Below are 24,367 nucleotides of genomic sequence, written 5' to 3' on the forward strand. Positions count from 1 at the left end.
GGTCGCTATGAGTTGGTTCGACTTGATGGCACCTGACAACAACAACAAGATATGATGATCTTGGAGTTCCAATGAAGGGGATTTAGGCCTGCTCAGGGTGTGATGATCTTGGAGTTCCAATGAGGGGGATCTAGGCCTGCTCAGGGTGTGATGATCTTGGACAGTTCCATGCTTGCCATGGACGTAGACCTTCGCCTCCTCCATTTAAATCAAATAGGAGAATTGGACTGTAGGGCTAGTGTGCCGTCAGCATCTCAAGCCAGAAACAATGCTGACCAATGTGTTCCCTATTTTTTTTTTTTTTTTGGTTGCTAAAAAGCGCAAAAGCTAAACATAATAAAGCCATCAATCCTGAGTAAATAACATCAACAAGACAGTAATTGCCGCTTATTATGTATCCCAAAACCCCTCAAACCCATGGCATCGAAATGATTCCAACACATAGTGACACTGTAGGCTTTCTTTTCCCAAGGTGGTGGATTTGAACTGCTGACCTTGTGGTTAGAAGTCCAGTGCTTAACTGACAGTACCACCAGGGCCCTTTATTCTGTACACACAACAAAAACCAAGTATCACTCTACACAAAGCATCTCCTTCCATCCATCACATCTATGAGTTAATTGTGTTCAACTTTATTTTATTAATGTAAATATTAAGCCCTCAAGAGGTTAAATAGCTAGCAAGTGACAAACCAGGACTTGGAACCCAGTTCTGTCTGCATGTGAAATCAGTGTTTTCATCTCCACACGGACCAGACCTGATACATGTTTACAAAGTAGTAGTTGTATGTGAATCCCATTCTGGAAGCTTAGATGCAAAGGAAAGCAAATGCATTGATCCCGTTTGTACTTTCATATATATGTATATAAGGACTCCTGGTGTGGTGCTGTAGGATAAGCACTGGACTGTGAGCCACAAGGCCAGAGGTTCAAACACACCAGTTGATCTTCATAAACCCTATGAGTCCCAACAGACCCTACAACATTTAACAACAACCATATTAAGTGCCATAGGATAAGCACTATACCGTAAGTTTTTAAGTGCAGTTGAGTCCGCTCTGACTCATTGTTATTGTTGTTGTTATGTGCCGTGGAGTCGGTTCCGACCTATAGCGACCCTGTACAGGGTTTCCAAGGCTGTAGATCTTTACGGGAGCAGAAAGCCTCATCTTTCTCCCACGGAACAGCTGGTAGTTTCAAACGGCTGACACTGAGGTTCGCAGCCTGATTCGTAACCACTACATTACCAGTGCTCCTTGTAGTGACCCTGAATGGGGTTTCCATCGAGCAACCAAGGAGCAACCGGGGGATTTGAACCTACAGCACCACCCCAGGTCCCATTCAGTTCTTCTGATCACTTGACAAAGGAGTCAATTACCTAAATATTCCACATTCTCCTTTTCCTCACTCCTTCTTTGTTGCTCCAGGTAAGTAGGGAAGCGGTGTTGTGCCTTTAATGGCTGGTTGCAAGCTTTTTGACCCCAGGCACTGAGCAACAGACTAGGAGGTGAAACAGAAGCACTGAATACCTCTGTGGCCAATGACTGGGATGTCCCATAAAGCTATAACCCTAAACCTTCAAACCAAGGAGCCAAATCCCAGAGGTTTATGGCTGTGCGTCAGCAGCCTCATTACATTCTGTTTTTAAGGACAACAACAAACTATTGAGCAGATTCTCCTTTGGGGGCAAACTGTTTCTAAGCTAAAGTATCATGTATTCATTTAGGAAATCCAAAAGGTTCAGAACATTTAAAAACAAAGCAGGTTATTGGTCACGAATCTACTTAGATACATTTCATGTGTATTTTACATGGTTTTGAGAATGCTCTGTGAATTTCCAGAAGTCCCTTCAAGTAGTTGATAGTTCTCTGGAAAGTGGTGAAATTGGGTAGGGGATTTTTGTCCCCTCCTCACAGTTTGCTACATTTCCCTGCATTTGCCAGATATTTTTGGGAGACACAGAATAAGTGCATGTACCTTAAATCTGAATTGTGGAAGACTGTAGCTAAGAGGAAAGAACCTTGGTAGCATTGTGGGTTAGGGATTGGGCTACTAACCATGAGGTTGCCAGTTCAAACCCACCAGTCTCTCCATGAGAGGAAGATGAGGCTGTCTGCTTCCATAAAAACTTACAGTCCTAGAGATCCTGTATAGGGCCAGCTTGAGTTGGAATCGAATGGATGGCAGTGGGTTTTGGGTTTTGGGTTTGGTAACTGGAAGTTACTTAACCTGGTGGCACAAATCGTCAAGTACTTGGTTCCTAACAAAACCATTTGGCAGTTCAGTGTGCCCAGAGGTGTCTCAGGGGAAAGGCTTGGCGATCTACTTCTAGAAAAACCAGCTACTAAAAACCCCATGGAGCACAGTTGTATTGTGACAGACATGGGTTCACCATGAGTCAGAATGAACTTGAAGTGTGGCGCGGTAGGATCAGCACTGGACTGAGGACCAAAAGGTTGGAGGTTCAAACCTACCAGCTGCTCCTTGGAAACTCTACAGGGTCGCTACGAGTCAGAACAACAAGTTTGTTTTTCTAAGGGGAGAGGGAAACAGGTTTGGTGGTTACAAGGAGAGGGGACTAGCTTTCTTTCTACAAGAATGATGTTTGGTGTAGTTCTGGGTTTAGTGTCTAGGTTTCCTTAGAGTGATATTCCCAGGAGGCTGAATATGGACTTACAGAATGGGCTGGTCTGTCCAAAACTTTTTGGTGGAGAGATCTTTGTATAGCAAACTCAGTCTCTCATCTAGCAGGGCCCACTGCCTGCCAATCCACCCAGCTGGTACAGGACTCAGCTTCTTTGAAATGAAAGAGGAAAGAAGATAGCTTTCTCTCTTGGTCCTTCCCTCCCCTCCCCCTCCCCTTGGCACTACTCTCTCCCCATATTGCACAAAACCATGTGGATTTGCCGAACAGGTCTGTAAAATTAATTATACTGTGAGTGCTTGGTAACCAATGAATTGTAAATTGTACATTATTAAAACAGCATCAGAGCTCTGTCTGATCTATTATTCTTTGGGGAATGAACAAAGATAAGAGCTTTCTGTGTTTTCGACATCTTTCTCTCTACCCTACAGCAGGCACGGAAAGGAAATACCAAGTAGGTCTTTTTGTTGTTTTCGTTTTCTGCAGGTTGAATTAAATAGAAAATGTATCACTTTTATTTATTTTTTCCTTCCCCTCTGTCATTAGATTATTATATGTGCACCCTCGTGTCTGTTTTGCAGCGTCTAACACAGTAATGAACGCTCACTCCATAAATGCTTTTCCATAGTGTTTGTGATAATGTGCCTCCACCAATGCCCAAACACAAGCACAGTGCCTTGTCACCCTAACACAAACAGGAGATGTATGACATGACATGGCCTTGTAATAAAATAAATGGTGTTGATGTAGTGCTTCCTTGAAACAATTCAGGAAGATCTCAGAATACACAGTAGGAAACATAAAAAACCATCCGTTGCCTGCTCACACAGCAGAAAAGGCCTGGCGCCTTCAGTTGAAAACGTAGCATCCAGAAGAAACATCCTTTCTTGCCTCAGCCTTCTAGACACAACAGGCTCACCCCCTGGGAGCCCCTGTGAACCTCTCTTCTTACTGAACTATCTCCCCTGTGCAGAATGGTTCAGCATCTTTCTACCTGCCACGACTATTCCTTTCAGGCGTATCACATAGTTCTCCATGGAAACTTTCTCTTTCCATAATTGACCAAGCTTGCAGTCCCTGGGAATAAAACTGCCAGTCAACCATGCAGTATTAACCTTACAAGCAGGCAGACAACTAAGAGAATCAAAACAGATGTAAGGCAGCCCGTACTTCCCTCCACCCCCTGTTATGGATTGAACTGTGTTCCCCAAAATATGTGTTGGATATCTTAACTTAAATGCCTGTAGTTATAATCCTATGCAGAAATGGGTTCGCTTGGTAATGTTAATGAGGCAGGATGAGTGTAGTGTGTGTCTTAAATCAGTCTCTGTGGAGATAGAAATGTGATTAAACAAGCCATCAAAAGAAGCAGATATGGGGGGACAGAGATGCCAAGCCACATGAGGGTCACCCAGGAGCAGAAACTCAGAGACAAGGGTTTCCTCTAAAGCCAGCACCTTGAATTTAGACTTCTAGTCTCCTAAGCTGTGAGAAGAGTCCTGGTGTGGCACTGTGGGTTAATGCACCAGACTGCAAAGCCGTTTGAACTGCAAGGTTGGCGGTTCAAGCTCACCAGCTGCCCCTCGGAAACCCTGTACAGGGTTGCTATGGGTCGGAACCGACTCAAGGGCACTTAACAACAACAACAAGCTGTGAGAAAATAAATTTCTGTTTGCTAAAGCGATCCACTTGGGCTATTTCTGTTACAGCCACACTAGAGAAGTAAGACACCACCCAAACTAAACAAGAAAACATTAAAAAACCTCCTTTTCAGTAGGAAATAGGCTGGCTGCAGAGTACACTATATCTGAGTGCTGTGCAGGACTGGCTGGAGTCCTGGTGTGGCTCTATAGGATAAGCACTAGGCGGAAAGGTCGTTTTGAACCACAGGGTTGGTGGTTCAAACCCACCACCAGCCACTCCTTGGAAACTCTATACAGGGGCGCTATGATTCAGAACCAACTTGATGACACTTAACACAGTGCAACCTCCCTGGTGGCATAGCGGGCTATGAAGTGTTGAGTTACTAATTGAAAGTTCAGCAATAATGCAAAATGAAACTGCAGACTCTGGTTTAAAAATTATGAAGAATGACCAGACAGTGACAGCACAACACTGGGTCAGGCACAGGTCTTCTTCAACCCCAAACCCTGCTCAGCCCGACAGGCTGGTCTCCAATGAAGCTGGCCCTGGGGCAGGAGGACATAGCCTACTGGTTTGTGAAGACTTCTGCAGTTTTGGTGGATTGTAATCTCCTAGCTCTGGTAGCATAGTGGTTATGAATCGGGCTGCGAGCTGCAAGGTTAGCAGTTCGAAACTACCAGCTGATCCACGGGAGAACAATGAGGCTTTCTGATCCCGTAAAGATTTCCAGCCTCGGAAACCCTGTACAGGGTCACTATGAGTCAGAACCGACTCCGTTGGAGAAATAGCGGGGCTATTTCACCATGGCCAGGGAACAGAGATAAGAGCTTTATGTACTTTGTTGTTTGTTGTTGTTAAGTGCTGTTGAGACTCACAGGGATCCTGTGTAGGATTTTTGAGGAGCAGCTTGAACCAACGACTTTGTGGTTCAAACCGACTTTGCAGTCCAGCGCATGAACCCACAGTGTCACACCAGGACTCAATATCTACATGCTATGGCAAAACGCGGTGACTCAATCGATAAGCACTGGACTGAGAACCACAAGGTCCACAGTTCAATCCCACTAGTCACTCCCCAGGAGAAAGATGAGACCTTCTGCACCTGTGAAGATTTGAAGCTTTGGAAACACTATACAGGATTGCTGTGAGTCGGAACCCAGTCCACAGCACTGAACAAGAACAATGGCAAAGCACTGAACAAACAACAGGCTGAAGGAGATTAATGTTCCTAACCAAGTCTGAAAAGGCCATGGGGATGAACCATCAAACAGCTAGGGTCAGAAAGGCAGAAGTAGAGAAATGGATTCATACACACAGATTGGCATAGAAGAGACAGGAAAAAATCCTTGAATACATTTTCTGATAGAATTTATTCTTAGAGACAGTCAGTTCGTGATTTTCCTGAGCTCCAGAGCATTGCTGTCTTCTTGTCATCCGAAGAATATTTCTATGATTTTGAGAAAACGATGCCTAGCGTTTATTTTTTAATGAGCCTGCTCTCACCTGCGTTAGTTTGGTACAAGGAGAAGCAGGAGAGGAGATAACTAGAGGACATGAGGACAGTTGTTGTTGTTAAGTGCCGTCCAGTCGGTTCCAAGTCATAGCGACCCTGGATAGGGTTTCTGAGCAGTGGCTGGTGTGCTTGAACCACCAACCTTGCAGTTCAAACCGACCTTGCAGTCCAGCACATTAACCCACAATGCCACACAAGTACAGTTACTGAAAGGCTATCAAGGAACAGTTGGAGAAGGAGCCATTCCACAACTGGTTGTCAGCAAATGACACAATCAGAGCAGAGAGACACGGTTAGAGAGGTAAGCAGAAAGATTGAAGAATGCTGTGTTAATGTACCTGCAGGGCCAACTTCTCATTTTCCCAGGATCCTGTCACCTCTAGGAAAACCTCAATCTAGCTCTTGGCCTAAAAGGTCAGAGAATTTCAGTTAGACAGTTTTTTGGAAAGTAGCCAGCCAGCAATCTTTCTTTCAGTATGTTCCTCATCAGAATCGTACGTCTGTACTTTAAGGGGGGTGAAGGGGTGTCCTGGTGTGGCGCTGTGGAATAAAGCACTGGACTGCAAGGTCGGTGGTTCAAAATAACCAGCCGCTCCTTGGAAATCCTATACAGGGTCACTATGAGTCAGAACTGACTGGACCGCACTTAACAACAACTTTAAGGGGATGAACAGATGCATCAACCCAGAGGGAACAGTGGTCTGAGGAATAAACTTGGTTAAGAAGAAAAATGAAACAATATTATCTCTTACAATACATTTGCTTCTTTGCTCTCACAGAAAATTGGTCTTACTTTGCCATGGAAGAATACCTCAGAGAAATCAGCATTCAAAGAGAGAGCTAAAGTCAAGTTCTATTTTAGTAGGCATTGGAATAGCCCTAGTCATCAGAAAACTAGGCCAGAAGGTTAAACCTACGCCCAATCAGGGAGAAAAGGCTCTTTCAGGCAGTAAGCCCTATTTATGAGTGCAGTGTGCCCTAAAATTCAAAAGAGGGCAGCAGATAACTTACACTGCCTATAGGACCAGGAAAGCTGAGAACCTGATGAACAGTCAGGAGGGAAAATTCCTAGTCTATCAAAACTTAACCTACACAAGGCTTAGCTGTACCCAAAATTGGTGTTTCTAGAACTGTGCATTTCAATGTAAGAGCAAATATTTGACCAATGGGATTTAGTAAGCTTTGGTGGTTTTGACGTTCAATCTCGGCCTACTGTCCACCATGGTGACTTCCTGTCACTGGGTTAACTGATGGGGAAGCCGGAGAAGGCAATGCCAGCAGAGTCAAGGTTCCAATACAAGAGACATGGCCATGGAGCATGATGGGAAGGAGCTGTCTGTATGGGGTTGAGTCATCTGGTAAGTACTTTCGCATATTACCCAAAGTCAGCCAGAGTCTTTCCCACAAAGTGTGTTCCGTGTATTCCACCTGGTAAATTCCACAGGACATAGGCCTGACTCACAGGATGACAGAGAAGGGGACTTAGTTAACAAACGTTCCAGTGTTACCCGGACAAAGAACGTTTGTAATAGGAAGGACAGACCCCAGCAGCCTGGGGCACTGAGATTTCAGGCAGGGGTTGTTGTTAAGTGCCATTGAGTCAGTTCTGATCCACAGGAGACCCTGTATAGATAGGGTTTCCAAGGAGCAGCTGGTGGGTTTGAACCGCCGACCTTGCAGTTCAATGCTTTAATGCACAGCACCACACCAGGACTCCTAGTTGTTGTTGTTGTTATGTGCCGTGGAGTCGGAACCGACTCATAGCGACCCTGTACAGGGTTTCCGAGGGTGTAAATCCTTACGGGAGTAGAAAGCCTCATCTTTCTCCCACGGAGCAGCTGGTAGTTTCGAACTGCTGACCTTGCGGTTCACAGCCCGAGTCGTAACCACTACGCTACCAGAGCTCCTTAGAGAAGAAAAAGATTTTCAGGTTGAAAGTACCATCCTTAACCCAGTCCTGCAGAGCTCAAGTGTCAGTACATTGTCCTTAGGATCTTCTGAGCAATCTCTTTATCATCGTGTTTTTTGAAAAGGATGGTTTGAAGGTATGGACCCCAAGCCGAACTTCCCAGAGAAGCTCTTGTGTGTCTTTTGGAAGGAGAGGAACAACGAACAACAAGGATATTTTATTTTTAAAGTTAAGTCCAGAAATGATATTGCAAGGCTTATGAAATCTATGATAGTCTCTTTATTTTATCTGGCTTTCAGTCATTGTTTTTATTGATTCTTCATTAAAAGTTGTTTCAGTGTATCAAGAAAGCATCGAGAAGATGACATTTTCTAAAAGTTAGACACCTTGTTAATTTTGAGAAATGTTTTCATTTCCAGAAAGAATTTAAAATGTTTTTTACTTCATCAACAAATTAGACTACTTAAATAATAAAAGAAAGGAGCTCTGGTAGCGTAGTGGTTACGAATCGGGCTGCGAACCTTAAGGTCAGTGGTTCGAAACTACCAGCCGCTCCGCGGGAGAAAGATGAGGCTTTCTACTCCCGTAAGGATTTACACCCTCGGAAACCCTGTACAGGGTCGCTATAGGTCGGCTCCGACTCGAAGGCACTTAACAACAACAACAACAACAAATAATAAAAGTATGCAAAGAAGACTTGAAAAACTGATAAGATCAAAAGCTACCACTTTCAGTATGGCTTGCAGCTCAATGTAAAGAAAACAAAAATCCTCACAACTGGGCCAATAAATAACATTATGATCTTGTTGTTGCCAAGTGCTGGCGAGCCGATTCCGACCCATAGCGACATCATGATACTTGAAGAAAAAATTGAAGTTGTCGAAGACTTCATTTTGCTTGAATCCACTATCAACACTTAAGGAAGCAGCAGTTAAGAAATCAAATGGCGTTTTGCACTAGACAAATCTGCTATACAAAACCTCTTTGAGTGTTGCAGAGCAAAGATGTTTGTTTGAGGACTAAGGTGTACCTGACACAAGCCATGGTATTTTCAATCACCTCAGATGAATGAGGAAGTTGGACAGTGAATAAGGAAGCCCATAGAAGAACTGATGCCTTTGAGTTAAGGTGTTGGAGGAGAACATTGACAATATTCTGCCAGAAGAACGTACAGATCGGTCCTGAAAGACGTGCAGCTAGAATGCTTAGAAGTAAGGGTGGTGAGACTTCCTCTCTCAGACGTTGGATATGTTTTCAGGAGGGACCAGCTCTTGGTGAAGAACAATACTGCTAGGAAAAGTGGAGGGTCAGCAAAATAGAGGAAGATCTCCAACAAAATGAATTGGCACAGTGGCAGCGACAATGGGCTCAGACATAACAATTGTGAAGATGGCACAGGACTAGACAGTGTTTCCTTCCACTGCGCGTGGGGTTGCTGAGTCGGAACTGACTCAATGGCACCGCACGTACCGACAGAAATCAACAGATGCTATACCTGTAGAGTCCTGATGGGGCACTGTAGGATAAGCACTGGACTGTTAACCACAAAGTTGGAATTTTAAATCCACCAGCAGTGGTTACGAATCGGGCTGCGACCCTTAAGGTCAGCGGTTCGAAACTACCAGCTGCTCCGCGGGAGAAAGATGAGGCTTTCTACTCCCGTAAAGATTTACACCCTAGGAAACCCTATACAGGGTCGCTATGGGTCGGAATCGACTCGATGGCACATAACAACAACAACAACAAAGCCAATCCTCAGTAACCCCCTATAGGAGGTTGTTGTGTGTCGGAACCAATTCAATGACTCTTAACAACAACAGCAACAACATACTGTTTTGAGGAATCCTAGTGTGGTGCTGTAGGGTAAGCACTAGACTGCTAACAGCAAGATCGGTATTTCGGGAGGGGATTGTAATCATTGCAGTGGAATGAAATACAATAGGATTAGTGCAAAACTGATGTTCTCCCATATCACTCAATTCACAGTAAAAGCTTTAAAAAAAATCCATCTGTAGTTCAAACCTACCAGCCACTCCTCAGAAATCCTGTACAGGTGGCTATGCGTCTGAACCAACTAGATTGTACCTAACAGCAGCAACGTATTATCTAGAAAGGAGCCCTGGTGGTGCAGTGGGTTAGGTGTTACGTCAGTAGTTCAAACCCATCAGCTGCTCTGCAGAAGAAAGATGAGGCTGACTACTGTAAAGATGTACATTCTCTGAACCTTATATAGGATAGCTATGAGTCATACTTTATAAGGTTTTCAGTGACTGAATATTTGGAAGTAGTTTGTCACTCACCTAGGGTTACTATGAGTCGGTACCGACTTGATGGCACCTAACAACAACAACAACATGAGTCATAATAGACTCGATGGCAGTGAGCTTTGTGGTTTTAGACAGACTAGATCCACACCTAATGGTAGATGAAGCGTTTCTTAGAAACGTGTCCTAAAATTCTGCACTAATTGAATATTCAACAATAAACAGAGCCCCTTTATTGATGTGGACAAATGGAGGATTCTTTTCATCTGCATAATAATAAAACCCACACTTGGCAAGGACTAACAGGCCTGGTGTGGCGCTGTTAGATAAGCACTGGACCGCAAGGTTGGCTTAAACCACAAGGTCGACTGTTCAAACCCACCAGCCGCTCCTTGGAAACCCTATACAGGGTCACTGTAAATTGGAACCGACTCCAAGGCACTTAAGAAAAACAATAACAACAACAGGTCTGCAGTGTTTGGCTATTTTTTTGTATTCTCCAAAACACTGAGGCAAGAAATTATTCTTAATAGGTGTTTTACTGTCATGCAATTAGAGCTGCAAGTTGATAACCAAACTGATAAAGCCTCTAGTGTCCAGTAGGATCATTAAAGACTTATGGGGCTTTTGTAGGGATCCTTTGGAACCTACTTGTAGAATATCATCCGGAATGATCACAAGATCCTTCACCTCAAGATGACTCTAGGTGAAAAGATCGTCATCGCTAGAGTTTCAAGAAGTAGTTTTGTTTCCTTAAGACCGTGGCCCTCTCTGGAGTGTCTCCAGTTACACTTCAAATGACAAATTCCGGAAGAATGACTGTGCTAACAGCATTTTATTTTTTTAGGAAGGAACTCATTTATAAGGAAAAAACAAACAAACAAAAAATTACCAGAACAAATAGAATATTTTGAAAAAGAACATCTCCTAAGCTAAATGCTGAGAGATGTAATAATATAAATAACCTTACCATATATTGAACTTTTAGACTGCAGACCACAAAGTCAGTAGTTCAAACCTACCAGCTGCTCCTCAGAAACCCTGTACAGGGGGGCTATGAGTCGGAATCGACTTGAAGACACTTAACAACAACAACATATACTGAACTTGATAAAGGATTTTTGACTGCACATGGAAGGGCTGGGTTTTTGTTGGTAGCTCTGTGCCTGCCTCAAGTCACGGGACAAAAGGCACAGTTTTACATTTCTGAGCCTTGGATTCCTTCTCAGGCAAGTAAAGGAATTTGATTTTAGTTTTTAAAATTCTTTTATTTTTAGATTCACTGAAGAACTGTAATTAAAACAATACATTTTGCAAAATTGACCCATCTACCAGTTGATTTAATCTCAGCTTTACTTTATGGGGAAGCATGTTTTTGTTATTACATGCTGTCAAGTCAGTTCTGACTCGTAGTGACTCTGTATAGGGTTTCCAAGTAGCAGCTAGTGTGTTTGAACTGCTGATCTTTCAGTTAGAAGTCCAGTGCTTATTATTCAGTGGCACACCAAGGGAAACATAGCTACTGGAAATTATGTGAAGCACAGTTATAAAAGGTATACAATTTTCTAAGCCATAAAAAAATATATACAACAACAACAACGAAGAAATATATATATGATATATTCTTTTCAACCTTCACTATCACTTAATATACTGAGAACTACTCCAAGATGATGTCTTTGGTTTTCAAAGTTATTTTTATGCCAGGAGAATATCATGAGGGGAACCAGATTAGTTTACCCTAAAAATGGGAGTTTATGTGTAGAATGCCTCTGCCTGCCAGTTCTTCAACATCTAACTTAGATCATGTAGTGTCTAGCTGTATGTATCAGAAAATGCATCAAAAGGCAGACAAGCATTCTGCCTGGCCATGCTAACAGCAGAATCAACAGATGTGAATCCTCCTTTTAATTCCCTGTAAGCCATGCTCTAGCTTACTCTGCCGCCGAAGCAGTTCTTTGCTCCTCAGACTCCCATCTTTCCCTAAATTTTCCTTTCATCGACATTTATGCCTCTGACGCTTGCTGTGTGCAGAGTACTTCTCAGTTATCCTGGAGAGAAATAAATGAAACAGAAGACCCAGTTTCTACACTGAAAGGTTTAGAATTTCTTGCTAAAATGTTTATGTATCTTTCAAATCTTTGCATGTGCTCAATACTGAGTGAACACACACACACACACACTGTGTGCTGCCCTCCACTTTTGTTTAGCAATACCATTTTCATATTGTTGTTGTTCAGTGCCGTCAAGTCGATTCTGACTCATAGAGACCCTGGACAAGGAGGAGCGGCTGGTAATCTTGAACCACTGACCTTGCAGTTCAAACTGATTTTGTAGTCCAGCACATTAACCCACAACACCACACCAGGACTCCATATTAGGAGAGAGCAAACACATTTTTAGGTCACTGGCTCATGCTGAAATCTTAACTCCTTTAAGCAAAATAGTTGATAAACATAAGATGAATGGAAACAGGAATGATTAAATGTATGCAGAATAGCTCAAGTGCCTAGTCCTGTATTAGAGTCTTCGTACACATGAACCTTAGAAACAGTCTTATTGCAAAGTTCTGTGTTCTTGTTATGTTGTTGTTGTTGTTGTTGTGTGCCATGGAGTCGGTTCCGACTCATAGCGACCCTGTACAGGGTTTCCGAGGCTGTAAATCTTTACAGGAGCAGAAAGCCTCATCTTTCTCCCGCAGAACAGCTGGTAGTTTCTAACTGCTGACCTGATGGATCGCAGCCCGATTTGTAACCACTACGCTACCAGAGTGTTCTTGTTATAAGAAAGTATAAATAAGACTCTGAGATGTTAAGTAACTTGCCAGAGACCACGCAGTAAACAGAACTCAAAATCGAATTCCACAGATTGCACCTTCCCGATTTGTCTTGTTTATAAAGTACTTATTCAATTGTGTACGAATTGAAGTTATTCTCTCCAAAGCCTTCTTTTCAATTTATAAAAATTATCTTCAATTTTACCAAATCTATTAGGTGAAATTCAGCTGTGACTGTGCCATTTTCCAGATTTACATTCCTACAGGGCTTCAGCATTTGATAGCCATGTATTGGGATTTACGTTGTTAAGTTCTGTCTCAGAGCAACCCTGTATAGGGTTTCTGAGGAGTGATTGGTGGGGTTTGAACCACCAACCTTGTGGTTAGCAGTCCAGTGCTTATCCCACAGCACCATACCAGGTCTCCATGTGTCAAGGGAGTTATAAAGTTCTGGCATGTGCTCTCCTCAGAAACCCTGTACAGGGTTGCTATGAGTCGGAACCAACTCAATGACACTTAACAACAACAGCAAAGCAAACTCAACAAGTAGAACAACAAGGACCATGTAGCCTATGTTGTTCACATCCTCTTATCTCTTGTTGTTGCTGTTGTTAACTGCCGTCAAGTCCTTTCTGACCCATAGTGACCCTGTATAGGATTTCCAAGGAACAGCTTTGTGAGCTTAACCGCCAACCTTGCAGTTCCAAGTGACTTTGCAGTCCAGCGCATTAGCCCACAGCACCACACCAGGACTCTAGCTCTTAGGATGATATAATATACTAGGAGAAATGAACTCCTTTTTTTCTAATCTTTTTTTTTTAATCTCCAGAAAAATCTCCTTGCCATTAAAACAATGTTACCTGCACAGGTACACTTTCGACAAACGTGTTTTTGGGGGCTAATGGAGTCCTGGTGTGGCGCTGTGGGTTAATGCGCTGGACTACAAATTTGGTTTGAACCACAGTAGTTCAAGGTCACCAGCCGCTCCTCGGAAACCCTATACAGACAGGGTGGCTATGAGTCAGAACTGACTCGACGGCACTTAACAACCACAACATTTCATAACTCAACAAACAATGCTGTTTTCCAAAATAGAGTTCCTAGTAGACTTGCCTCAGATTCATGGTTGGAGGTGGACGGGAGAACTGAACTGCAGATCTGGAGGCTTCACCCCAGATTTGAGGAATCGGGTTTTGGATAGGAGAAAGGGAAGAGATGGGACTCAAGAATCTGCTTTTAAAAACCTCCCCATGCTTTTTGTATATAACAAAGTGGTAACCATTGTCTTATAAAGTATTATTGCATATGTCACTTTCATTGTGTCTTCCAAAAACCCTGTGTCCAAGGTTATTATTACCATATGTTCATTTTATAGATGGGGCTATTGGAACTGCTTGGAAAAGTTTATTTGCCTGTATTATTATTGTTGTTGCTATTGTTCTTAAATGTCATCGAATCAGTTCCGACTCATAGTGACCCTGTATAGGAGCAGCTGGTGAGTTTGAACCGCTGAACTTGTTATTTATTGTAGGTGCCGTCAAGTCTATTTTTGACTTATGGTGACCTCCATGTGACAGAGTACAACATCCCCATAGAGTTTTCCAGGGTATAATCTTAGGGTTTTGTAGACTGTAATGTCTATTGGAGCAGATTACTGGGTCTTCTTTCCTTGGAGGCACTGGGTAGGTTTGAACTGCCAACTTTTTTGGTTAGCAGCAGAGAAAGTAATCATTAACACTACCAGGGCTCCTTGAGGACAGAGCTAAGAAGGTGCAGAGGTATGACAAGGACCCAAGTCTTTTGACCCAGCCTGACAGTCTGTATCCTTCCGCCCACACCCCACAACCTCTAAGGACACACACACGAAGTGGATATCATCTGAGGACAACATAGGTTTTTCCACTCTCTCATGCATCATCCTTTTGAAATATATCCTAATGTTCATCACCAAACCCAGGATCACACTGATTTTCTCTTACTTTTCCCTCTACACATTTTTATGGTGTTGCACTTCACATTTAGTTCTGTGAAACATTTTTAATCAATTTTTTAAAAGATGTAAGGTTATGTGTCTCAGTTCATTTTTGTGGTATAAGAACATTCAATTGTGTGCTCGTTTGAAAGGAAATTGAGAAAAGTATCTTTTCTTCACTGAATTGCCTGTGCTCCTTTGTCCAAGAAGTTTGACATTCTTGATCTTTGTCATAAAATCACGTTAACTCTGGCTCTCTTTGTAAAAAGCAGCCTGATCGGTTCTACATTTAATTACTATTGACATAAGATTTGCGAACCCCACCTTCTTAGGAAAGAACATGAGGCAAGTCATAGATTAGGACATAGAACAAGATAAACTACTTAAGAGCAAACTGGAGTACAATCTATTTGCAATGACTTTTGAGGCCCTGGATTAGAGTTTAAGAAACTGGGTTGAAGAGCCATCTCCACCCCTTAACTTGTGGGCCTTCCAGCTCCTTCATTAGAAAATGAGAGGTCTGGCTAGAGAATGTTATAAGACACATTCTAGATATTAATAATAATACTCTCATATTAGGGCCCTTGATACTAGTTTGCTGTTGTTATTGTTTAGTGACATCAAGTCATTTCCGACTTATAGCAACCCTATATAGGATTGCTGGTTGGTTTGAACTACCATCTTGCTGTTCAAACCAACCTTGCAGTTCAGTGCTTATCCTACAGCACACACCAGGACTCCTATTTGTTGTTGTTGTGAAGTGCCGTCGAATCAGTTCCCACTCATAGTGACCCTATATAGAGTTTCTGAGGAGCGGCTGGCTGATTTGAACCACCATCTTTTGGTTCTAACCGACCTTGCAGTCCATTCTGCACATTGAACCCGCAGCTTCACTAGTAGGGATAATGAAAAGTTCTATCTGTGTCTACATCAGTTGTCCTTCCTCTCTTGTCACACTGTTTCACCTCAAGCACCGAGGTGCCTTTGTTTACTTATCCAAACTGGAGTTGGTAATGTTTCTTTCTTTCCTCAGGACAAAGAGTCAGTCATCCTCCTCCCATCAGTCTCTTCTTGTAGCACTCTTTGCCCAAAGCTGACCACATGCCCTCATTCTCAAGAACACACACCTTATCTATTTTCCATGTTTAAGGCAGCCAGAGGCTTTTACAGATAATGAAAATCTCTCAACTGCAGTTTTGAACGGCAAGGAATTTTTAGATTTACTGGCACAGAGAGTTACAGGATGTTCTTCTCTCTGGTACTTGTGGTCTGGAATCCTTGTAGGGCCAAGATCTTCAGGTAACACAGATATGGAAAAAAATAATTGTAATGTAGTATAGGAATGGTGGCGTCCCAGTGTGGCGCTGTAAGATAAAGCACTGGACCACAAGCTCAGTTTGAACCACAAGGTCAGCGGTTCAAACTCACCAGCTGCTCTTTGGAAACTCTATACAGGGTTGCTATGAGTTGGAACCGACTTAAAAACATAAGAACAACAACAACAATAGGAGGGGTGGCAATTCTGGGGATTGAGGAGAAGAGGCATGAACTAATTTTTGCAGAAGAGATAACACTTGAGTCTTTGGGATGGTTGTTGTTGTTGTTGTTAAGTACCCTCAAGTCATTTCCGACTAATAGTGACCCTGTAAAGGGTTTCCAAAGGAACTCTGGTAGCGTAGTGGTTATGAATTAGCCTCAAGGTCAGCAGTTCGAAACTGCCAGCTATTCCGAGGGAGAAAGATGAGACTTTCTATTCCTGTAAAGAATTACAACCTTAGAAACCCTATACAGGATTGCTGTGAGTCGGAGCCGACTCCACAACTCCACGGCACATAGCCACTATAGGGTTTCCAAGCAGCAGCAACTGATGAGTTTGAACCACCAACCTTGAGGTTCAAAGAGACCTTGTGGTCCATTTTGGTGTTGAGGGGGTGAGTCAGGAGAAGCAACACTCTGTAAAGGAAGAGACGCACAAAATAGCATGCTATTTGGGATCTGCAAAGATTAACTCTTACCCATAGATCAGTAAGGTTGACTTAGCTGGTTTGTCCGGCTGGGCAGGTGCCCCTTCTCCTCCTCCCTAATATTCCTTGTCGGTCTTTCCTAATGCTGCTCCCTTCGTACCTCCCAGGAAATCAATCATACCCTGTCAACACTAGAAAGATAAGCTTGCTTTGCTGTCTAACACGTACAGGACAAGATCTTAGAAATGACTGAAGCATACAATGTGTGCTTGAAGGCAGCCAGAAGTCAAGGAGAGAAAGCATTGGTGGGTAATGAAGCTTGAAGGATCTGTAGGTGCAGGTCAGAGGGGACGTTGTATGCCAGTTCAAGGAACTGGATGACTTTAACCCAGGGGTAGAGCATAGCTGTTGAAGAGTAGCATGGTTAGGTTCTCATGGAAGATACGGAAGGTGAGACAAGGGGACCTAGGGGATGATAGCAGCCGGTCAGAAGAGATTTGGAGAGGGCATAAGAGTGCAGTAGCAGTGGTGCTGGGTGGCTGGGGAGCATTTGAGAGGGTTTCAGCATGAATTGTGCCTGATTGAATTTGATAGGCACCCTAAGGCACAGTAGTTCTGTGGCTTGGCTACTAACTGAGAGGTCAGGGTTCGAACCCATCAACCACTCAGCACTGTGTAGTAGAAAGATGCAACAGTCTGCTTCTGTAAAGATTTAGTCTTAAAAGCACTACGGGGCAGTTCCTGAACTGAACTGAAAAGGTTGCTTCGAGTTCGAATGAACTTGATGGCAACAGGTTTGTTTTGTTTAAAACTGAAGATGATAAAGCAAGAGAGAGTCACATATAATTCCCAAGTTTCTGATGTTGATGATGACAGGTACCATTAGCCAAGGTAACTCCAGAAAGAGTAGCAAGTTTGGGGGCAGACCATAAAATTCTGTTTCCGATCTGCCATTTGTTTATCTGAGGCAGAGACGACCTGAAGGCAGATCTGTTGGTCTGAAGCCCAATTACAGTTCCACAGAGATCAAAAGAGTAAGAAGCAGAGCACTGGGAAGAGACTGTACTAAGTGACCATTCCTAATTCAGTTCAACAGACATCATCCAGGCCTTGGTTAGACACTGCAGGGCGTGCAACCCAGTCTTCTACCCAATGAGCCTACTTACTTTCTACAACAGTCAGTTTCCTCATGTGTGAAAAGCATCTCCAGGAATGATTGCTGACTGCAGGTGTAAAATTTGTATCTACAAGTTTATGCCTGTTTCCCTGGTTTTCTTTGAGGTTATGACATACAAGAACATCCTTTTTATCTTGACTTTTTACTGGAAATTGCATGGGAGATTAAGAGAAATTCTAGGGCATGACCTTCATGACCACTGATTTATTTGTTTTTTATTTTCTATACGGTCTTATGCTAAACTGAACCTAGTTAGCTATTGTGGCTGTGTGCTATCACATAGATAGTCTCTATGACAGAGCAGATAGAAATGCCCCATAGGGTTTCCTAGGCAGCAGATTTTACAGAAGATCAACAGGTCTTTTCTCGAATGGAGCTGTTGGTAGGCTCCAACTGCCAGCTTTCCAGTTAGCAGCCAAATGCATAACCAGTGTGATGTTGCCATTGCTGAGTGTAGCTCCAAAAAGATATGGATGGGGTAGCGCATCTGTATGTAAATCTTAAATGTTAGAAATTACAAGAAAAAGTGGAGGCAAAACAGAGTGAAACTCCCTTTGACAGCTGTTTTTGAGATTTGTACATTAGGTAACTCTTTTTAGGTAAATAATTACACACACACACATGGCTACAGTCTTAATTAATGGCTAGATCTTACAAAGGTAGTAAATAAATATTTAAGAAAATAAGTGAACATTTAAGAAACAGCATAAAACACATGAATTTGCATGAAGAACTGTGAAAATTAAAAACTTTCGGATAAAAGACAAAATGAAAAATTTAAATTTAATAAGCATGGGAAAAGTGCAGATTTGTATTTTATCTCACAAAGCATTAAGAAAGCAGTAATTCTAAGCAGATAATGGTGTCTTGTTTCATCAAGAATTTTGCATATTACTGATACTTCATAGTCTCATAGAAAACACCTTTCTAAAGTATGGGACTTAATTAGGAAAAGAAAAATCAAACATTAGTGGATTCACACAGACAATTTGTCTTGAATCTCTTTATTTAAACAATTTTAAGTTTTCAACTTCCTCTGAATTCACATTTTAGTCAGAGGGATACAAGTACAATCCTATTCTTCTGTCCTGAGCAACGGATGTGTTTACTCTTTAATGGACTCAGAAGGTCTTTTCAAATTAACTTCAGTTTTTATGGACCTTTTTTCATATCCCCATGTGTGAATTTACTGTGTAGAATTACAAATGATGGCCCTATTAAGCAAATTCAATATCAAATTGCTTTGCTGAGGTGAGTATAGAAAGCATTTAGCAACGTGGTTCAGACCTAAGTTTTAGCTTTTATGTGAAACTTTTTAGAACAAGCCAGGATATAAATAAGTATGAAGGTGGCATTTGAATAGAAAGTACCCTTTACAAAATTCATTGAAATTTTGAGAGCATTTTCAACTACAGTATTTATGAAGAGTTTGTCTTCTTTGAACTAAACAAATTAGTTCCCTTTTCATCAAATCTTTGTCATTAAAAGCATTGATTGTACTAGTGATCAGGATGAAACTAAGTAAAATTACAGTCCCCAAACCTCTTGGGTAAATCAATTCAATTAATATACAAATTTTTTTTTTTTGCAAAATGTCATAGGCTGTAACTGAAAGAAATTTGTCTGCGTCGGAAGAATACCTACATAGGGCAACCCTATTAATTCAAAAGCAGGTAAATTAATTTCCTGGACTTGCAAAACAGCAAAGGGAAGAACTTCCTTCCTCATAAACCTGGAAGTCTTGGTTTTTGGCCCTGTGGAAATCCAAGGGCTATCTGGACCGATATATATATATATATCAATATCAATCATAAAGTGCACCAGTAAAAAGGCAGAGTCAGTTCTATTTGTTTTAAATACTACCGTGAAATGATGTCTTTCTGTCTGTATTATTTGCTGTGTGTCTAGTTTTCCCTGGGCATCTTTCCTGCTGTCTTCCTTAGTGTGACTGGTTCCTATCTCAGCAGACACTCAAGACTAGAATAGAATATTTCCCTAGTATTCAATGAGATTTTTTTTTTTTTTTTAATGTTCACATCACCGCTTTTAAGCCACATTTTTCATCACATGGTAAGCAACACTGTACATAATTGAGGCCATCAATCAAGAGACCCAGTCTTGATCATGAAAAATTACGTGACTCAGTAGAAGTCAATTAGAAACCACAAACTTAAGAACCTTTTGCTCAGTGAAGAATTATTGTTAGAGAGGTATCTGATAACAATATTGGGGGTTGGGTAAGAAGTTCTAAAATTGCAATAAGAGTTTGAAGATGAATTGAGTAAAGTTTACACAATATCCAAGTGTAACTATTTTTTGAAATGAAAGGAATTTTCCTTCTTTAATATGAGCAGTATCTGAAATGTGAGGATTTTTTAACATCAGAAATAGCACCCACTGTGTGTAGTATACTTTTTTCCCTCCATTTAGAGAGTTTTAAACTATTCTCATACCCTTTGACGCAGTGCCTTCCTATGCAAAGTACACAAATTGATGGAGAGAAGTCAGGATATTTGTTTGTTAAACTAAGTATCTGAATAATTAGTGTTAACTAGACAGATGACTGCAATGTTTTTGTTTTCTGGTTGCTTGGTTAAGACACAGACAAGGTTTTAACAGAATGTAGTTATCTTATACAACTGCCTATAATTTTTCTTCTTCTAAACAATGGACTTTGTTTCTTTATAGACATCAAATGCTGCTTGAGTGGCCAAGGGGAAAATGCCAACTCTGAAATGTATTATCTGTAACATTCTTTTCCCCCATTTAGTGGATTTTCTTGCCCATAATATACGTAAATTTAACAAAGGAGCCACATCTATCTTCAACAACATCATCTACTTAAGGTTTATAATCTACCAGCTGAAGTCTTAAAGTGTGCCCATGGATTTAGGTAGGGAAGGTTCAGCAGTCAGGAGTGACAGATGCCCAACTCAGACCAACAGGGTACATGTGACATGCTTCCTGCTGAATTGAAACTGCGAAATAAAAAGGAATTGTCCTCTTTTTAGTAACAAAGAATGCAATCCTTCAAATTCTTCGGCTTTGGAATTCCAGCAGTGTTCTAAGTGTTTTCTCTTTGACGTATGACAATAATATAAAAAGTAAAAATAAACTTCACCTAAACAGTCCTTTGACTTTATAAATAGCCCAACATCAAATCCATCCGATTCTAAAAATGTCCAAGACCAGTAAAATGTCACAGCTTGGGGGAAAGAATGTTAGAAATGGAACCCATTTTTCAATCTTTTATTTGAAACTACGCGTATTACTTGGTTCTTTTCTGTTGAGACATTGCCTCTTTAACTACGAGGGACCAAAATACTCCATATTCATGTTTGACTTTAGTCTCATAAAAGGTCCCTCGGGTCTGTAATACTTTTATTCTTGTATAATCTGAAACAAATCTTTTTTAATATCAAACAGACCACGTTACACACATAGTTGGCTATTTACAAAGCACCCAATTAAATCCTACTTAATTCTCTCTTACCCTTAAAATTCTATCTAACTGGTGTGTAAAGTATGGAGCAGAGCACATTCAATGCATAATATTCACAAGCCCTGAGAGTCCAACTGAACACAGAAAATATTACCATTCTTAAAGAGAAAACAAAGTCATTAAGAGTAAGAGAGCTAAGGTTTTCAAGAAATGAGACCAGAAATCAGTTAAAGACAGATAAATCTACTTTAATATTCACATGTAAAAGTTACACATCACAAGATTGAACAGTAGCTTAGTGATCACTAACAGCTACAGTGAAAATCATTTTCATAAAAAAATAATCTAGATGTGGTCATCAGAATTTTTGGTCTACTTAATGTCTGAAGATCGACTCATCCCTGCTTGAAGAATTTGCCATTATGCCTTTTCATTTTTGTTTTTCTCTCACTGTTGCCTATTAATATTCTTTGGAGGAAGGTAAGCAGTAAGTGTTCATTTTCAAGAGTTTGTCCTTTGGTAGCAAGCAGAGAACAATTTTTGTTTCTATGTTTTAAATAATCTGTACAGACACGAAACTTAGTGACATTAAGCTTTAGTGTAAAATGAAGAGTGATACGAATTTTCTTTTCACTTTGATAAAACAGATTTCATAAACTCCAATAAGGATCCAAGCATTTCACCATCCCATATGCAAAACCATTCAGTATCCATTTGACCTCAGTTAAAAAAACATGGAACACTTAAACTCTATGTATTTACACTATAAAACCCTGTACTTAAAAACTGATCAAAGTATATATTCAACATGGATACTTCAAATACAAAGAGTTCAATCTAGGTTAAAGAAAACACATGTGATGGACTCAGAACAAGTTTATTTTGTGATTAAACATCTCATACAGTCATGCAGGACCAGTAACTTGAACCGTTACTTCCAATTCTACAACACTGGGCAAAAATAAAATAAAACAAACAAAAAACAAATTAGAAACCAGGCCAAACAGAAAAAAACATTCAAGATTATCAAGAGCTCTGCAACCGAGCTAAAAAATAATTTTCCAAAAGAAATATTCCCATAGATTTTAAAACAACAACGAAACACACGTATAATATTTACAAAAAATATTTAATTAAAAATATTTTATAATTACAGTAGTCTATTAAAGCATATACTTCTCTCACACTTATAGACCATCTCTCTATATATACACGGTATGAAATGTCACTCAGTTATCTATACAATATGTAACATCCTTGCAGGGAAAAGAAAGTTCCCTGCCCCATTATAATCATCTATTTTAAACAATAGATGTCAAAAAACAAAACAAAACACAGCAACAAAAAAAAGAGTATCTACAATGCTCAGGTACATTAGTAAAGCTTCAAAGCAATAAACTGAGCTCCTTGGTCACAAAGTAGGCCTCTAAAAATCGGATTTGCTCTTGATCTTCTATTGTATCAGTCCCGTCACACTTAGGCTTAAAAGTTTAACTGCACCTCCAAAAAACACAGCAACGTACAAATTCACAGCGGCTACAAATGAAGAGACGAAACAGAGTATGTATGTAGAAGGTTTATGAACGTGCAAAAAAGGGTGAACGTTGTATTTTTCTTTCCTCTCTCTCCCTCTTGGAATGATGAATGAAAACGTTTCTAGGGTTTGCTGACGTTTTTTCCTTTCCTCCGGTGGCTTTTTTTCTAACTTCTGCTCTTCCCCCTCCCTCTCTAGAGCTCCTGGCTCCAGCTCAGGCGGCCGCACACCTGTGGAAGAGGAATGAATAGTGGGGGTGTGTGAACCTTCCCGCTGCAGACTAACCGGCGCCACCGACCAAACTTCAGACATGCTTGATCAACAACCCAAAACAAACCAGGTCAGACGACACCCGCAGCCTGGCCTGGCTGGACGCAGAGTGGACCGCTGCGGGTCTCTGGAAAGGGGGGAGGGGAGCGGGAACCCATACTCTCGGGTCCTACCTGCACCTCTTGTGGGTGTCAGGCTGCGTGGGCGGACAACGGGGCAGTTTCCACGCCCACGAGAGTGGAGAGTGTCCTCCCTTGGAGTGGGGTGCAGAAGAAGCCCCACCCGTTAATGGGAAAGGCACGGGGGAGCCAGAGGCACCGTTTAGTGTGAACCCCGAGTTACTAAAACTAAGTACAGGGTTCGCTGGAAAACTGGGTGGCATCAGAAGCGCCGCGGGGAGGAGGGCTGCGTCTTTGGAAGTTTGCCTTCATAAATGCCGGGGGCAGAAGAATACCGTGGTGCCCGACACCGGAAGCCTCGGGTGGACGGCCGTCTCTAGTGACCAGCTACCCGAGAAGGGAATACGCGCGCTCACCTGGACAGCGCGGCTCAGCGGCACAGAATGCTGTCGCCCTGTTTGTTCACCGCGCCGGCCTGCAACAGCAACCCAACAGGAAGGGAAAGGTTAGCGGGCGCCAGCAGGGAGCTCGGCCCGCTCGGAGATTCCTCCTCGGCAGGCAGGCGCGCAGACGTACGCCTCCACCCCGCGTGCAGCCCCTGGACTTGCAAGGCGCACGAACCCACCCTAGCCAAACACGGTACTTGACAGCCCAGCGTCCAGCCCCGCCGATCACCCGGACCCGCGGCTCGCAGAGCCGAGCTGGCGGCGCCGGGAGGAAGGGGGTGGGATGTGGGGTGGCTGTCATGCACGGCTGGCCCTTAGCCCTTAGCCGCATCCCGCCACCCCGGTTCCATCCGCCTGATCCCCGCAGCATCCAGCCCCCGGCCCGCCTCTCACCGGGTCCGTGTTGAGCGCCGTAAGCGGGGTCCGCGGCGGCACGACTGGACAGGTCCCAGTCGGGTGGTGCGGCGGCGCGGGCGGCGGCGGCTGCCTCAGCAGAGCCGGGTGCGTCTCCAGCGCCAGCTGCAGGTCCAGGATGTAGTCAATGACGTGCTGCAGGATCTCCACTTTGCTGACTTTCTTGTTGGGCGGGATGGTGGGGACCAACCTCCGCAGGCGGCTGTAGCAGTCGTTCATATCGCACTGCAGGCACAGCGCCGGTTCGTCGGCCGCCGCCTCGGCCGCCTTGCAGCGCGCG

At 42.4% G+C, this 24,367-nt stretch overlaps 1 protein-coding gene across 1 annotated transcript; it reads right to left on the minus strand.

The window, feature by feature from the left end:
• Nucleotides 1-22,847: 22,847 nt before the first annotated feature.
• ID4 (inhibitor of DNA binding 4, dominant negative helix-loop-helix protein) lies at nucleotides 22,848-24,360 on the minus strand. Its single transcript, XM_006860790.1, has 3 exons — nucleotides 24,067-24,360; nucleotides 23,644-23,702; nucleotides 22,848-23,068 (listed from the first exon to the last, which is right to left on the minus strand). Exons 1-2 carry the CDS (start codon nucleotides 24,304-24,306, stop codon nucleotides 23,658-23,660), a joined length of 285 nt encoding a protein of 94 aa, XP_006860852.1. The 5' UTR covers nucleotides 24,307-24,360; the 3' UTR covers nucleotides 22,848-23,068; nucleotides 23,644-23,657.
• Between the last annotated feature and the right edge of the window lie 7 nt (nucleotides 24,361-24,367).

Source organism: Chrysochloris asiatica, unplaced genomic scaffold (genome assembly GCF_000296735.1).
Source record: "Chrysochloris asiatica unplaced genomic scaffold, ChrAsi1.0 scaffold00040, whole genome shotgun sequence".
Taxonomy (NCBI): Eukaryota; Metazoa; Chordata; class Mammalia; order Afrosoricida; family Chrysochloridae; genus Chrysochloris; species Chrysochloris asiatica.